General features: G+C 37.5%; 1 protein-coding gene across 1 annotated transcript in view; it reads right to left on the reverse strand.

The window, feature by feature from the left end:
* LOC121946268 (protein kinase C-binding protein NELL1-like) overlaps nt 1-17,371 on the reverse strand; it is a 321,639-nt gene that overhangs the window by 26,149 nt on the left and 278,119 nt on the right. The window contains exon 16 of the mRNA XM_042490773.1: nt 10,239-10,379. Within this exon, the coding sequence (XP_042346707.1) occupies nt 10,239-10,379 (141 nt within the window). The remainder of the gene's footprint in view (nt 1-10,238; nt 10,380-17,371) is intronic.

The raw sequence follows: 17,371 nt of genomic DNA on the forward strand, positions 1-17,371 counted from the left end.
ACAATCTGTTTATTAAAGCCACCTGTCTCTCCCTAAAGCATTAGGCATAATAAACATATTTTGAGATGCAGCCCATGCAGCTCTCAGTCAAAGCAATAAAGGAAAAAAAAAGGACTGCTGTTTGCAGCTGCGCTGATCTTCACCGTGACAATATGCAATGCGACATAATGCAACATGATACAGTGCTATGAAATGTATTGCATTGCAGGGAAGCCAACTCAACACACTGCACTGCAACAAAATAGAACTTGGAAAAAAACTAAATCCCAACATGAAAAACACAAAATAACCTAACACAAAAAGTCATCCTGGGAAAATTAAACCTATTATAACAACACTGCCACAAAAGCCCTTTCAACACAGAGACTGGGCTATAGAGCCACTACGAAGTCTCATCTTCATGTCGCCTTTGCATTTGAACAGAAACAACAAAAAACACACCACAGCTGCTAACTGCTTGTACCTGCTAGCGTAGCATACACAGCAAATCATCAAAACGTCACATCCATGATCACAATCCGCCGGTTGTCCTATTTAAATGGACATTGTTTCTGCACTGTTGTGACCTCCTATAGCAGCTTAAATAAGAGACAACTCTGTCCCCGCAGAACAGTGAGGCAGCATCTTGGCATGAAATTTCTGCCTTGAAGCCGCAGTGTAAAAGGGGCTGATATATCATACTGAAATATTACGATGTTCTGTAACATGTGGAGCCTCTAAGGCAACATTGGGGAGAAAAAAATTGATAGTCAAAAAAAAAGAAAAACTTTTGCTTTCTCCTAAGAAATATTTTGAGTCTCCTTGCACACCTTCTGCAGCAGCACGATTTGCAAGGGCCTGGACGATGGTGACTAAAGCCTTTATCAGCAGGTGTGATGATTATTAAATACTCTCTGAGCCAGTCACATCGCTGCTGTCATAGCTCTGAAACAGCTGTGCCAATCACAGTTAAAGGTGATAATGAGCTCTGCAAATGCAAAGCTTTACCTCAGGAAATGTCTGGATGGTTCAGAGCATCACGACATTAACACATATCACCACAAATCTGCACCCAAAGACAGATGGAGTATGATGGCAATAATTCTGTATCTCACTTCGCACACGCCCACAGTCAATGACTTCTCACACATTAACAATAAATGTTACACAACAGCGTTCGCACCGCAATGTGATCCAAGGATAAAACATGAGATGCTACTTTTGATAAAAATTAAAAGTTGGAATATATGAGCCCCTGTTAACCAGGTGTCTCTTGCATAAAAAAACAGAATATTAGGATATAACAAACCAGTGTAATGTGAAAAGAGGTCTTCATGGTTATATTTTAGCAGCATGGTGTCACTTTCATTGATTTTTTGAAGGTTAACACTGTAAACGGTTGTGCATAACAGTGTAGCGATCCTGCTGCCTTCAGATGCTGCAGGGATTTCATGAACTGAAGAAGAAGCTTGTCATGCAGCATAAAGCAGCTGTGGACAGCAGATACCCTAAGGATCATCCACATTCATTCATAGATCAATACAGACTGATTTGCTATCTGTGTCTGATTGTGTTTCATTGAAATAGAATATTTATATTTTAAGCAATAAAACAAAGGAGATTTATGAATTAAATATTTCTACATAGAAATGTCTTCAAAGCAGAACAGAAACAAACATCACTGCTTGTATCCCCTTAGGGGCTCCAAAGTAAAACAAGGTATTGGAAAAAACACAATGCATCATGATATAACAAAAAATACCTGCACTTTTTAAAAGCACGATGCTGTGTTGACATATTGTAACAATGAATTGTAAGGCCAGACACACCAAAATGACATCAGAGTACTAGAGGTGATGAAAGCCCCCTGCTGAGTCGCCATGAACACACTGCAAAGACTACAACTGATGGCCACACAAGCACTTATGATCTGCACCTGAATGACAGCAGATTCCCCTTTATAACAGCAGACAAGGGTAGTCGGTAATCATCATTTAAAAAGGGAATCTGGAAGACCGTCTTGACACTAGTTAGTCAGTTAACACATTAAAAACATAATCCAGTGTTTAAAAAAACAGCTTTAACGTGCCCCAGTGAACAATATCACAAACCGCAAAATCAGAATGATTTCATTCACCGGCAGGCTCCACTGTGGCTGAAGCAAATCCAACATGCTGAGTCAGCAGAAAAAGCCAATTAGTGCCAACAAATGCCAACGGTATGAGAGATGCCCAAAAAACAAGGGCGAGAGACGCTCACCGACAGCCCAACATTGCACATCAGGGCTTTAACACACAACACTGCACAGAGATAAGATCAAAACGCACAATAATGCAACACAACTTTAAAAAAGGAGACACAATATAAATTGCTCAAAGCTGCAGTTCAAAGTTGACAGTGGCCAACAAATTTAAATTAGTTATTAAGAACAAAAACGAACAGTATGGAGAGCAACTGTGTGTGAAGTGTCTATATGAACAGACACTTTCTGTATGGCCCAGACTGGAAAAGTGCACTTCCTCACTTTACAGATAAAAGACTTTTATAGATTCATGTGTCACGCAGCAGGGCACCCCGAAAGCAGCACAGCCAGTTGCTCAATGTGCCAAACATTAATTAGCACCTACACAACAACCAAGTGCTCTGTTCATGTGAAAAACATCCTTTAACTGGAAAGCCCCTTTCCACAGGGCACACATCCACCAACAATGAATAATTCCCCACTTTGCTGTTGCACTTGATTGTTTTGAGACATTACTATATCCTTAGGATGTTAAAAATCCAGCCTTTGGTTTTTGCAGTTGTGAAAGTGATGCTTTTCAGCTGTTGATTTGCATCTGAAACTTTAACTAAAATCTGCACATAAAAAGCAAAAGAAAAAAGCAAACAATTAGATGCAATTATGTTCAAAATTGCTCGTATACATACACACAGACAAAGAGATAGTCATGCTTTCTCAAAACATTATCCTCTTCTGCCTCACTAATTCTCGTCACAAGTGCTCTCTGCTGCTTCCTTCATGGCCATCAGATACTCTTGGCCAATCTTGCAGCCTTTAAATGACTGCTGCTGCCGCTTTCTGCTTTAATCTGGCTCTCTTATTACAAAATGCTACGTTCTGTTTGGTTGACTCACAAGAGGCTGGTTAAAGGGATATTGTGGAGAGGAAGAAAAAAAAACTGTTGAATTGTCATTTGTACTTATTTACCCTGCTTTTATTGTTTGTAGAAAAGTTGGTACAGCCTCGTGTATATCTGTCTCACAAAATCTGTGTCCATCCACCTGTTTCATGCACCTTTTTTTTTTCATTAATAACCTGAGTAGAAATGGCAAAGAAAAAAATCCAGTATTACCTAATATAATAATTATTATAAAATATTATCCAATATAATATAGCCAATATTTCTTCTGGCAAGTGGGCTGTTTTAAATACATCATCTATCAGTTTAAGGAGGAAAAAATGTTTGTAATATAAAGTACATCCTTTTTGGTTTTGAAAGTTGGGTCCGAAAGCTTTGTAGAAGAAACGCATCTACATTTGACTCAAATGGTGACCTCACATTTAAATATGTGTACAGAAACTTCTCAAACCACTCCTGTAGCATAACCATCCTCTCTACTGTTGATTTGTATGTTTAATATGTTCCAAGCATTAGGACGCTTCCTCAATAATCAGCAGTTTCCCTTGGTTAAATAAAGTTTTATCTTATTAATCTTATCTTAACTTTCAAATACACAACTTCAGGTGGAGTTTAGAAGCTATAATGTGACACTTTAGTTGTGCATTTACCTCTATTGAAGAGAAATATACTGAGCATTAGGGCCACAGCAGAGAAGTCTATTATGCTGCAGGGACGATTTTCGATATTTTATTTCAACATGACTCGAGCCCATTGGAATCTATTTGAACTACTGTGAACCCAAGCATCCACATAGGAGCAAGCTACAGGCCATTCAGAGCCACATTCGCAAGTCCGCAGGGGCTGAGTTTTTGATACCCAGCAGATAGCTTTTTGGTAGAGTCTTCCTTTAAAATGACCATTAGGGGAAATATCCACTTTAACTGCTGTACTATAACTGTGATGCTCCTCACATTCCATTTTCATCTGTGCTGTACCTGCTTCCTCTCAACCTGCAATGTTTCCCTGAATGCATTTTAGCAATGTTTTTGAGAGAGAGAACTTTAGCAAGAAGTAGGAGTAGAAGTATTAGAAGTAGTACAAGTAGTAGTAGAACAGGTAGAAGTAAAAGTAGAAGTAGAAGAAGAGGAAGAAAATGTAGAAGAAAACAAAGAGGAGACCAGCTACTAATGTGTACAGTAAAAATATAACCTAACAGCAGCTTTTAATATGCTCATAGAGTTATGTTTTGTATGATTGTTTTGACCACAGATAACAGCCCAACCACATGACTGAATTCACCGCATAATGTCACAGTATAGTTGACTCATCTGATGCTAATGGTACCATACCAACCAAAGCAAGTTAATATGCCTAAATCACATAATATAGATTTTCTTTGCAAATTAATTTACCGTTGTTACTTCACAATGTCCATCTCTTGTTACTGTTTTGATGTGAAACTGCAGAAATGACAAACTGTGGGTCTAAAACTTGTACAGAAAGTACTGACCACAGTTAAGATTTTTGTTTCTTAATTGATTTACTCTGTTTACATTGTCAGATAATCCACATACGAAATATTCTAAACCATCCACACAATGACTTTGACATTCTCCTGACCAGTATTTAAATTTCTTTGTCAATTAATTGTTTCATCTATCAATATTATTTTGATTATAATTGTTTTGAATCTACCTCAAATTTGTAAAAGGTTTGGCAGATGTTCCATGTTCCAATAGTGAATAATGATTTGAAACCACATGACGATGAATGAATCTTCACTCAGGAGCAAGAATCTGCCTTTAAACTTAAAAAGTAGCAATCTGACATTTATCAAGATTACCAAAATTGACTGATATCAAAATATTGATTTATTTTTAAATCATGTCAACAATTCAAGCCATTTCACTCATCCCTAATGAAAACATCTGAATTCTGGTCCATTTTCCAGTCGTGTTGATGTTATAATTTGTGTCTGTGTTCCCTCTTTTTCACTGATATATTTGTCCTTTTATGATCCCTTTATGATGGTCTAAGCTAAACACTAAGCATGGCTTCTGAAAAAAAAAAAACACTGATGCTACTGGACTAACAACCAAACAAAACCACTCTAACCTATCCACTTAAGTAAATGCCTGAAAATATCTGGATGTAACATGATGTCTGTTAAGTCATTGGTATGTTAAAACAGGGGAAGCTAGAAATGCAAAGTTCACCATAAATTGCTTTTGTAAAACTGCTTTAGCATTTTTCTTAGCTGTGGATTAATAGGGCTTTTTAGATAAATACAGAGAAAACAAGTAGCAGATTTACCAACTGACACATCCTCCACCTGAAGACTGAACTCTTAGCTGTAGTTTTGTGCAGAGGATTTGACTTTTAAACCACCATATTAAAGTTCATCTCCACTATCTCTCACAAATTAAAGAGGTTTATTCATGAAAATAAATTATATTTTGCACTAGACAGGCTTCGAGGTGACTCTGATATTAATGATTTTAATCACTAATTGGATGAGGAACACACAGTATGTCTTACTTTGAAAAAACAATAGGAAACCACAAGGGAAAAGAAACATTTGTCATGACACAATGTGAGCTGGTGAGTGTCTTTAAAGATGCTGTGCATGGTGTTCAATCTGTGTGGTAATGTGACACGAAGCTGCTGTTGAAGTGTGACAGATACATCCGTCTATCACTTTCTGTAAGAACTGAGTTTGAGTGAAAGCACTTTCAGGGTGAATGTGCTGAAATCATCATACCTTTCTCCTTCAAGTCAATGAATCAAACCAGACTGCTGATGCTGCATTTTGATTTTAAAGTTAAGTGAAGCTAAAGTGTTTCACTCAGTCAAGACGTCCTGTTTGCTGCAGCCGTTACAACTTTACACAAGTGCATTACAACTCAACGTCCAGAATAAATGATTGCATCATACGTTTCTGTTAAATAGAGTCTGACCAACACTGGATTTTTGGTGCAGATGTCAATGCTGTGGAGTGAAAAATTCAGATACTGATATATCTGCCCATATCATGTATATATACAGTATATCCAATTATGCGATGCGATTGTCCCTTAGATATGGTTATCAAATACTTGTGACAAACATATGTAATGGAGACAGGACATTTTACAGTTTCACAATAAACTTTTCAACTATGTTCTGATAAAAATAAACTTTGATACTGTGAATATTGGATGACATGTAAGCCAATACCAATATATATTTGATGAGCCAACATTGGCTGATAAAAATTGTGTCATATATAGCAACTTTATGTTTTGTATGTTTACGTTTTCAAATTTTCAATTTTATGTTGTGAAAACAAAACAGATGTTTGGCTTAAAATGCCTGGTTTGGTCATTGCAAACATGACTAAACTTGTCTTGACCCTGTCATTAAAAATCTGCTGCTCGTCTTGCCTGCTGCAAAGCCCCTGTCCTGCTGCACACACCTGCTAACATCTGGCTTATGTATTTAATGGGAAAGGCTAAAACAAGCATTTAATTCCTGGTCAAATGACTCTGCAGTAGTCACAGGTATTTATCAGCTCCAGCTTTGATCAGCACTGATGGAAATTAGACACCCGGCTGGACGCCTTAATTCTAGCCCCTTTGCCAGCGCGATGCAATAATGGGCCACCAAAAATAACCTTTTGTCTTCATCCAAGCAGCACTTGAATGTTGTTCCTAACTTAGTCAGCAATGAGTTCAAGAGCAAGACATAAAGAGAGAGAGAGAGAGAGAGGAAAAAGAAGCAACCAATGTTAACATGTTCACTGCCATTTATGCTGCTTTCAACTGTTTATCAACCTGTTTTCCAGACTGTCCATGACATCAAACGTGACACATCAGTGACATAAACAGAAAGGCATACTATTGCAGGAGCATGCACAAGGCATGGTCGAACGCCTGTATTCAACATGAAACAAAAAGCTGCATACACTAATTGTGGTGGATAAAGGTTGTAAGTGTCTCACCATCCACTAACCCATCCTCCTGCTGATAAAAAACTCATCTACATGTATTGTAAACTACGTCATACATATGAAATGTAACATTAAGTATCCATGCTTTGCAATAACTTACAATGTCAGCATTTTATTTTGGCAACTGGACTCTGCACAGGCAAAATAAAAAGCAGTGACTTGTATTTATTGATTGATAGATTACTCTCAGCCTCTGCTCACATACAGGCAGAATGTCATCTGTAATATGCTGCACCACTGAAAGTCGTGATGTTCAGGTAATGTCTGTTCCAGGAATCAGTGGGCCACTGTACTTGGGTTTATTAATATTAGCAAATGTTAGCATGGTAACTAAAATGGTTGCCTTAGTATTCTTTATACCATGTGCATGGGAACCTTTTTTAAAAAGTAGTATATCCCCTAACAAGCCTATTAACAAAAGAATAAACAACTGACAGATGCAGGCTTTTTGCAATTAAATGTGAAACTTTTATTGAAATGACATCAGAGCTGTATAATCAGCGAGATCTATATAATCAGAAAATAAACCTTGAGCATACAGGCTTAACACGAGGGCTGATTACCAATAACTTTGTAGTGTTTTCATCAAAATGTATGATCATATTTCAGCATCAGCATCATATGTCCTCAGAAGCAGCTGTCGATATGTTCTCTGTGGAGTGTTTGTTTTTATCTACTGACTTCCAAAGGTTAATAGTGGGTTATTTGCTACTCTGTGCGCACACAAGGAGAAAAGTTGAAAGGCAGTGTAAGAAACAGTTTACACTGCGCAGAGGTGCCTGAGGATTTACAGGTAACATTGGGATCACTCATACTACTGGACTCTATGTCCCTGTTTGTTTTAATTGGACAGTACTTATTTAGAACATAGAATTATAAAAATGATAAACTTTTCCAAATGATTGCCTAGATGTCTTCTGAACTGCAAATCACCAAAACAGTACTTGCTGGGGTCTTGATTGTTGTTGAGAGATTAACATAATGATTACAGAAAAAAGTGCTATGATCAAAAGTCTGTTTCCCTCTTTGTGCTTTCTAACGATGCCTTCACACTGTGACCAAAACATTCAAAAAGTCATGCACACCTGTTACAACCTGGTATTACATTTCAGTTTTTTAAAAAAATCATGCCTTGAAGTGAAACATTCAGCGAAGCATTGTATCCGACATTAAAGATTGCTCTTTTCCAAGGAATTTTCATAGAATCAGAAATCAGCAGTTAAACAGGCAAACAAGTAAGGACAAGGAGTGGAACGTATCAAATTTTTTTAACAAAGTCCTTAAATCAGATCAAATGGCCCACTACCTTACTATTAAGAAAAAAAAAATAATAATCCACTTGCCAGCAGCTGCCTAAAACTTTTACCTGACAGAGCAGAAAAACAGATATTTGTGGTAGTGGCAGGAGCAGCATGTCAGTAAACCTTAGCAGAAATATTTTAGATTTCGCTTTGCTTGTTTTCGCTCTTTAATTGCTCCTTACTTGTGAGGTACTGCAGAATAAACAACAGTGGAGTATATAGGGCAGTATATCAAGTACTATATATTTAACATATATAACCCAACTAAAATTTGTCCCACATATTAAAATAATGTACACTTAAATGCATCAATAATTATTATCCAGTGATAGCATACACTATTCAGAAAGGGGCCATTGTGCATAATGAGTATTTCTACTTCTGGTGCTTTCAGTAAATTTTGATGTCATTGCTTTTCAGGATTTTGCAATGTTGAGACTGCAGCAATTAATGCAAATTTGGCTAGCCCTGGGAATTCTCCACAACCTCGCAATTTTGTTCAATCACTGCAATTTTATCGCAAATTTGACTACTTAAAATGGATAAAATCTCATTTCATTGTAGAACTTCTCCATCTGAGACAGCATCACAACTGCTTTTGCAATTTCCCCTTCCCCCGCAATTACATTGCAAAAAAATTGCCTATAAAAATCACAACATGCATCACAACATCACACAAAAGCTGTCTTAAAATCAAGCATTTCAGGCCACAACAATCCGAGAAACAGCCTACGAAGTCCTGAAGGGACTGGCTTTTGTACTTTTGTTTAAGATAATGTTTAAATGCACACATCTGCATAAATGTCATGTATCGCATGACATGCATGACAGACTGAGTTGGCTAATTGTAAAACAGAGACTGCACCACAGATATTACAAAAAGGGTTATTCTCTCGGTTTGCTCAACAGAACTAGCAAACATAACAAGCAATAGTAAAAAAAGGGTTCTTTTTACCTAAGGCAGAAATAAGTATATAAGCTAATGTTTTGTTTGTTATGTTTATGTATGTATGTGTGAGGACCCCCAATACTTATGCTGGTGCTTATGGTGATCCAAAGTAAGTAAGTAAGTAAGTCAGTAAGTCAATAAGTTAGTAAGTAAGAAAGAAAAAAATGAAAGAACGATTCTACAGTATTTCTGCACTGTGGTATTGCTACTTTTAGTAAAAAAAAAAGTAAAAGTTAAAAGTACAAGGTCTGAGTATTGAGTATGAATCATCAACATCATGTCATGATACAAAACGACAAAACAAGGAGCAGTGGAAAATACAGCATACAGACTGTAAGCATGCATAACATTGTAAACACATCAACAATTACCAGATAACTTGCATTATATTCACCAAAATGAATATGTTGTCATCCATAGCTTGTGCAGTTACAACTTTTTACAGTACTTACTTGTTCTATGCATCATCAGCACTTTGTTTTGACACAGGAAACAAACATCTGTTTCTCTATTTTCGGTCTTGCCAATCTCTGGTATATTTGGGTAAGCACAGGGGAGTGGACATGTGACACAAACATCACAGAGCGGCACAAAGCATGTGTTCCTAATGAGTATCTCATCAACAGCTTTGTTTCACACAGCGTGGTTAGATATTGAGCTGTGAAGGTAAGAAGACCTCTAATTACCACGTTAGCCTGCTGGGCGGCATGAGCAAACATCCATACGTTGCATCATAGTCTGAGTTTATGTCTACATGCTACATGTTCAAAGGGGATAAATGAAACAGAGAATGACAATCAAGATCATCTAAGAGTCCACTGATAAAGGGGACTTGAAGAGGAAGCTGCGCTGGTAATTCAAGCAGTGATAAGGTTGATTTCAATTTAATGTATGCTCACCAATGCAGGAGCTCCCGTCGAGCAGGTAGGAGCCATTGTCATGGAAACCACTTCTGCATTCACAGTGGTACCAGCCAGGCAGGTTGACACAGCGGGAGTGGTTGTGGCACTCGATCAGGCCCTCTGCACACTCGTCAATATCTGAGGATATAAACACACACAGTAGCATCAGCCTTCAGCTCATTTGGGTCTTTTTTGCCTGTTCTTTGATCTGCGTTGGTTGCAACAGTGGAGGTTGATCCAATCAGAGCAAACCGTCACTACAACAGCAGAGCTGGGCCAGCGGCTGCCCACATTAGACAGCCAACATCTCTGCAGCCCGCCTGCCACAGCAGGGATCAAAGTCTTTTGGAAATCACAACATTTGGCAGCAGAGTTGTTTCCTTCATGCACTTTATTTCTTCAACTCGCTTATTTTGCTGTTTCTATTCAGCTTTCTTTGTTTCTGGCATGTGGCGTGCATACACATGTCCGGTCCGGAGGCGTTAGGTCTTTGCTCCCTCTCGGGGGAGTAAACCCCACTCATCCATTATGTATGGTGTGAGCTCTGCTCCTCATCTGCAGCTCTCTCGCTTCTGGCTGTAAGACCCGACCTGTGCACACACCCTGATGGTTAAAGCACGACCTTCAGTTACACCTTCAGTTCCCCGAAATGCAAACTACAGCACACAAGATGGAAGCCAGTGATTGCTGCTCAATGAGTGTTATGTCTGTATTTAAGACATTTAAGATATTGTCACTGACAGGGGAAGACCCACATTTTTAAGCAAATCCAACACGAAAAAGTGCAGCAATTTTGCAGCTTGACCAGTAGGCATTATTCATAATAGACTCTAAGAGGGTTAGCAGGCAAGGGCTGTCGAGCTTCAACACCTTGCTTGCAAACAGAGATTTGATTCAAAAGCTGCTAATTATCACTGCCAGGTGTAATGTGTGTGTCTGTTAGCAGCTGATCCCATAAACTACTGGACCAATCAGTCTAATATTTTGTGTGCACATTTTTGAATACATTTACAATTCTCACATTGAGCTCAGACAAATATTGTTGTTCAGTTCAAAGTAAATATTATGGATGCATCTCAGAGAGACGGATGCATCTTTTCAACATCAGGACAGATTGAATCTCTCAGTAGAATACCAGTCCGTCTCATTTCATGTTCTGTATCACACTTGACTTGAACGATAGCAGACAGCTATCTGATCTAATTCTTCAAGACGATAAATGCGAATAGACAGGAGTGATGTTTATGGTATAATCAAACTTCTGGTGGAAGAACAAACAGCAAAGGGATATTTTCTAAAATGTCACATTATTTCTGTAATAAAAGTTTTTTTTAATGATAAAGTTGTGTTTATCTTCAACACGTGTTCTCTAAAATTCTCCAAACTTCTCCATTTTTTTTTAGCTTATCTGTGCAATTCCAAACTCATTTTTACACTGTGTTAACAAACCAAAGACCATCCATCAAAACAGGTCTTTTTAGGAATAATATTGATTTTAGTGAAAGGGAGATACAAACTTAAAATTCAGTTTATTTGAGGTGCACATCCCCCAGGGGATGTCTGTACACTTCACAATTCCAGAAAACAACAACATAGGTGAAAACACACGGTATTACATGTAAGAGTACACACAAATACACATACATAGGTAATAATACTAATGTGGCAACAAGGCTGCTGTCAGTCATTTTAGAAAAAGAGCATAAAGTATAACTGTTTCAGGATTTCTCAGATGGTGTAATAAGAAGAGTACATAGTGAAGAGAAAAAAAAAGGTGTGTTTTCACCTTGGATTTGAAAGTGTTAACAGAGCTTGCCTTCCATATGTGCAGTGGGAGATTATTTCAGAGAACTAGAGCTCAGTGGGCAAAGGCTCGACCACCAGAACAGTCCTTTTTAAATCAAGTAATGGTTAAGCAACTGGCATCAAGGGAATGTAAAGGGAGTGATGGAGTATACGGGGAAATACTGCAGAAGATATATGAGGGAGCCAGTCCATTTAAAGCCTCACAGGTAAGAAGGATGGCTTTGAAATCAGCTCTTGCGTGAACTGGTAGCCAATTCAGAGACATCATTACTGGTGTTATATGATCCAACTTATTAAATCTATGAGGAGTCTGGCAGCTGCATTCTGGATCAATTTGAGACCCTCTGTTGGGGTCTCTCTACTGTCTTTTATTGGCCAGAGAGGAGGCTAGTTTACGGAACTGGAAAACAGCAATCTGAGTCAAATACTTATGTGTGGCTAAAATGTATTGGCGACTGAATGCTAATTCCAGATTCTTAAATATGTGGGTCTAACAGAATGTGCAGCTATCAAGCTTAATGAAAAAATCTGTAAAAAGTGTTGTGAATCTTGCTGGAACCAACAAGCAACATTTTAGCCTTGAGTGCATTCAAATGCATAAAGTTATTGCACATCCCATGGCCAAAAAACACAAGAGTGGGCAGAGTACTAACCTCTGTGGAACACCGTTTTTGACCTTAGCGCAGGATGACATAGTACTACTGTATAATACGGTGTTTTATTACTCATGAATGTATAAACAGAACCAAGACAGTGTCAGAGACCAAGGTCCTTAAGACAATGTAGGAGGACTGAATATAGAATTACGGTACTTCATTACCTTTATTTATAAAAAAAAACAAAAAAAAAAAAACAGTTTCTAAAGAAAAGCAGTTCAAAGTGCTACAGTTTCTCTATCAATAAAAGAGAAGAGAACTGGCCTCCTGATCTCGTCCTATTAACATTTGTCTGCTGTTCCAGCCTTGTTGTGAAAGTCTCAGTTGACACCTTTGGCCTCGTCTTAAGATCACACACACATATTTATCTCTATATGGCTTTGAAAAAAAATAGGGGGACTTGGGGCGAGCCAGTTAGCAGCATTGTGTTGTGGTTGTGTCGTTAGCTTGGTGCGCTGCAGGTAATAAGATGTGACAGCTGCCGGGAGGGTGGCCCTCTGTCAGCCTCTCAGGTCAGAGATCCGGTCAAAGCTACACCAAAAAAATTCCCTCTTCAACATCCCACTGAAACATACCAAGATTAGATGTGACTGGTGGCTGAGAGCAGCTAACCCTTTAACAAAAGAGCAGTGCTGTGCGTGTGTATGAGAGGGCATACGTGCACCTGCTCGGGCTGGTTATTATATATCATTAAATTCAACAGCGACTACATTCAGCCGAGATTCAGTGAATCATTAAGTGTCAAATACTGACCCTGTTTCATTTTAAAGGGATCAAATGTATACTTCCAGTTTGTTAAATCTTGAAAAGGAGTGTTACTGTGGTCAAGATTTGATTACACGTACACTATACACCAAGGCAAACACTATTTGAAGAATGAAATTGCTTTTTTGTAGACACCATAAAAGCACTGAGAATGATTAAAACAGTGCTATCCACTCTTTTACATACTGTTTTTCAGTGACGATGTTTCCAGCATATCTTAATTGTCATTTTTACAAAATGAAAAAAGTGTTATGGTGCAAACACAGATGATAATATAAGATTAAAATATTAAATTGAATCTACTTATTGGTCCTTGGGAGAACAAATACTCTTTTCAGACTCCTGTTTGCTTCAAATTTATATACAAGTGGAGTGAAAGGGTTCAGGGAGGTAGGCAGTATCTAAAAACATGTACAGCATCTTGAAATGAAAAAAAGTAGCACTCTTAATAAAATAATCATGTTATCTTTGTCATATTATATTAATTATTTAACATTTAGTGATTGCAATGCTGCTGGGGTTGTGTGTAAACACTTTTTATTTAAACCAGTGTCACTGTGATGACAACAGCTGCCAGCACCACTAATACACAACATGAGCAGATCATATATCACTTTATATAGCAAACAGTCTGACTGATGAAGCTACAGTTTATGTAATGAAAATCTCGCTGTACTCAAATCAGTTTGTCACACTTGCAAATAATGCTTGGTGCAAATTATTTAATCAAAATGAAGCAATATTTGTTATTCATTATTATTCACTTTTTCTTGATTTGCTGGCATATGCACTTTCTGCTTATACATGCAGTATCTCTTGAGGCTCCATATACCTTCCTATTGAAAACACTTCCCTGTTTTGCATGAACAAAAAATCGTGTTTGTGCTCCTTTTGGGTAGAGCTCTTTGAGAGGAAAAGCAATAACAGCCAGTTGGAACATCCACAGTGCGCAAACAACAGGCGACAGTGTCGCCAGCCTTCATAATAACAATAATTCTGCCCTGCTCCCCAACATATCTGTCCATAATTTATGAAAAGTGACTCATTCCAAGATGTTTTTCACTACTACTACAAAACGCTACCACTTTAATTGTGAGGTATATGAGTTGCTGCAATTCTTCTTTCATCTTTTGAGGGAGATGCACATTTTCTTGTCTGTACAAATTATGATTTTCAGCACATTTTTTTCCACCTCTTCCTGTTTCATCTAGCTTGGGCTTTCATGTATTTTACAGCGGACAGTGACACATGTTTCATTGTTTTGACTGTGCGCAACAACACTGACTTTGAAACAATGGCTATGAAACTAAACTGCCTAGACCAGAACATGTTCTTGACATGTCAACATAGCTGATCATGTCTTAAACTTGCTGTTAAGCACAGCACAATCAGTTTGCACATCCTTGAGAAATAGATTGTGCTGGAAATTTGGTGATGGTAGTGGGGTCATATCGCTGGTTTGGGCTGGTTTTGTTCATGATAAAGTAGATACACAAGGGAAAGCTTGCTCCACTGTGGGTTTTTAAGTTCTCTCTTAACCCTCAGAGATCAGCCAGGATGGTTGTAAATGCTCAACAGAATGGTTGATTGATTGTCAAAGTTCCCAAAGTTACAAAACACTTTGCCTCTGTGAGTTAATCTACTGATTTCAGTGATTCCATTAAAATGATTTTGCTACAATTTTTTTTTCTTTTAATAATGCTGGTGTTACTGTGAAGGCTCTGAAACAAGCAGGGAATTACTGGCTACAGTTCAGGCCTAAAAGAGAATCAATCAGGAAGACAAATGACTTCACATAGTCGCTTATTGTGGAAAAAAATGCACCGAAACGTAAATAGGATGGCTTAAAGAAAGTTTATCGTAACCTGTCCTTGGAGTATTAGTCCCTTAAAACTGGGTAAGTATGTGAAAAACAAAAAACCAACCATGCAAACAAACTTCATTTTGAATCAAATTTGATGCAGTATAGAACGAAAACAACACTTTCACCGCACTGCATCACCTAAGTTACCTATGTGATATTTACATCCATTTTTTCATTAACTTAACTAAAAGCAGCACTCTCCATATTTAGCAGCTTTAAGTTACACAAAGCCTTTCAACACCTGCCATCACTGTCTTTCTGGATGCACCTGCACATTATGCAATGTGTTTTTGGTCCTCTGTGCAATTAAGTGCTGTCAAAAATCCTTCTGTTTCCAACTCTCTAGGCTTTATTGTTTGATAGATAGTCTTATTTATGCATTATAACAAACTCAATTACTGAGCTATAACTGCATCAAAACTGATTTGTGTAGTTGCTGCAGGTCAATTAGTTTTCTGGTTCTTGTGAAATGTAATCATTTTTTTCCCACCAACAAAATGTCAAAAAGTCTTAACTTACTATTCATCAAAATGTGTTCCTGTATTTGGCTTTGTAAGGCAGTATTGTAATGTTACATGTTAAAATTTCAAATGTTACCTTTTTAATTTTGCATTTTAAATTAAAAAAAATTTATTTATCTGTGTCTTACCTATTTAGAATATTTCTCGTACTTTTTTAAGTCTAACATTTGACCTGAGAGCTATGTTTACACACCATTATTCCACAATTATTCCAAATCTGAATTCAGCATTTTCCAGTTCAGACATCTGGCATATGCTGGTATTATTTAGGTTTAAGGAGCATTATTTAAAAATGTGCACATCTCATTTGCGAGAAGATTTTTAAACATGACATCACCTGATTTTTGGATATGTGCAAAAATTGCCAACAAAAACGCCAACATTTTCAAGAGGATTGGTTGGTAAGGTTGAAGAAATGAAAGAGCCAGGCTGTGTTTGCATGGTCAAATAAGGCCACACTTGTGAAAAATGTTTTTAAAAAATCCTGGCACAAGCAACAGCCATTCCAATTTCCTTATTTTGAAGTAATAAACAACATGTTAAAGCATGTAATCCGAGTATGTACTGCTGCATGGAAACAGAAATATTATTGGAATATTCCTTTTTGGTTGCCAGGTAAATAGCTTTGTAAGATTTTATTTTTTAATTTTTTATTTTTTTCAGAACAATGGCAAGAGTAGAATGTTTTGTGCATGTAAACATAGCCATTATATCATCTTTCTTGAGAAAACCAAAGTATTTAGCCAATGGTGGCATTATGGAAAAGGTCAGTGGGCACAAAAACATGAATAATCATCCTCAATGGACCACAAATATTCACAGAAACTTTAAAAGAAAATCCAATTATAGAGTTCCCTGTCCGAAACATGAATATCTAAAAGGCACTCTAGCCTGTAGTTGTCACAATATAATGCTCTGGACCAAAGTGTTAAATGTAACAACCAACCTCAGAATGTTTCTTTTACATTTAAATATATTTATTCCTTTTTTTTATGGATACAGTTTTTAAGGATATCAAACACAGCTGTCTGTTGATTTTTTTTACATGTTGCCAGAATTCAGCCTGACACAGGAGGCCTATTGAAAACTTTTTAGGAGGTAAAACTTAAAAGATTATCTGTCAGTCTGGTATGACACCTGTGATAATCCACTGCACCGATTGTAAGCACAAAAATAACTAATTCCACCAGGGCTCTGAATCTCTTTTTATAGAGAGCACGTTATTTAAACCCCATTCATCACCGGCCTAGTAAGACCTTTGTATTTAGATGTAATAAAAGCTCATTTCATTCGCACACAGTCAATAATTCCTGTTGCTCAACAGTCTTATAAAGCTATTTGTTAGCCATGGGCGTCAGAGTCTGTGTTTGTGTGTGTAAAGCGCCCTCCGTTCTCTGTCTGTGGCAGTGAAGTGGACAGGTGACCTTCCTGTGGTATAAAGTACAATATGCTCGAGTACGCACACATATATACACTCCCCATCAATCTTTGTTACAGCTACAGGAAGGAAAGCAGTCA

Source organism: Plectropomus leopardus, chromosome 1 (assembly GCF_008729295.1).
Source record: "Plectropomus leopardus isolate mb chromosome 1, YSFRI_Pleo_2.0, whole genome shotgun sequence".
Classification (NCBI taxonomy): Eukaryota; Metazoa; Chordata; class Actinopteri; order Perciformes; family Serranidae; genus Plectropomus; species Plectropomus leopardus.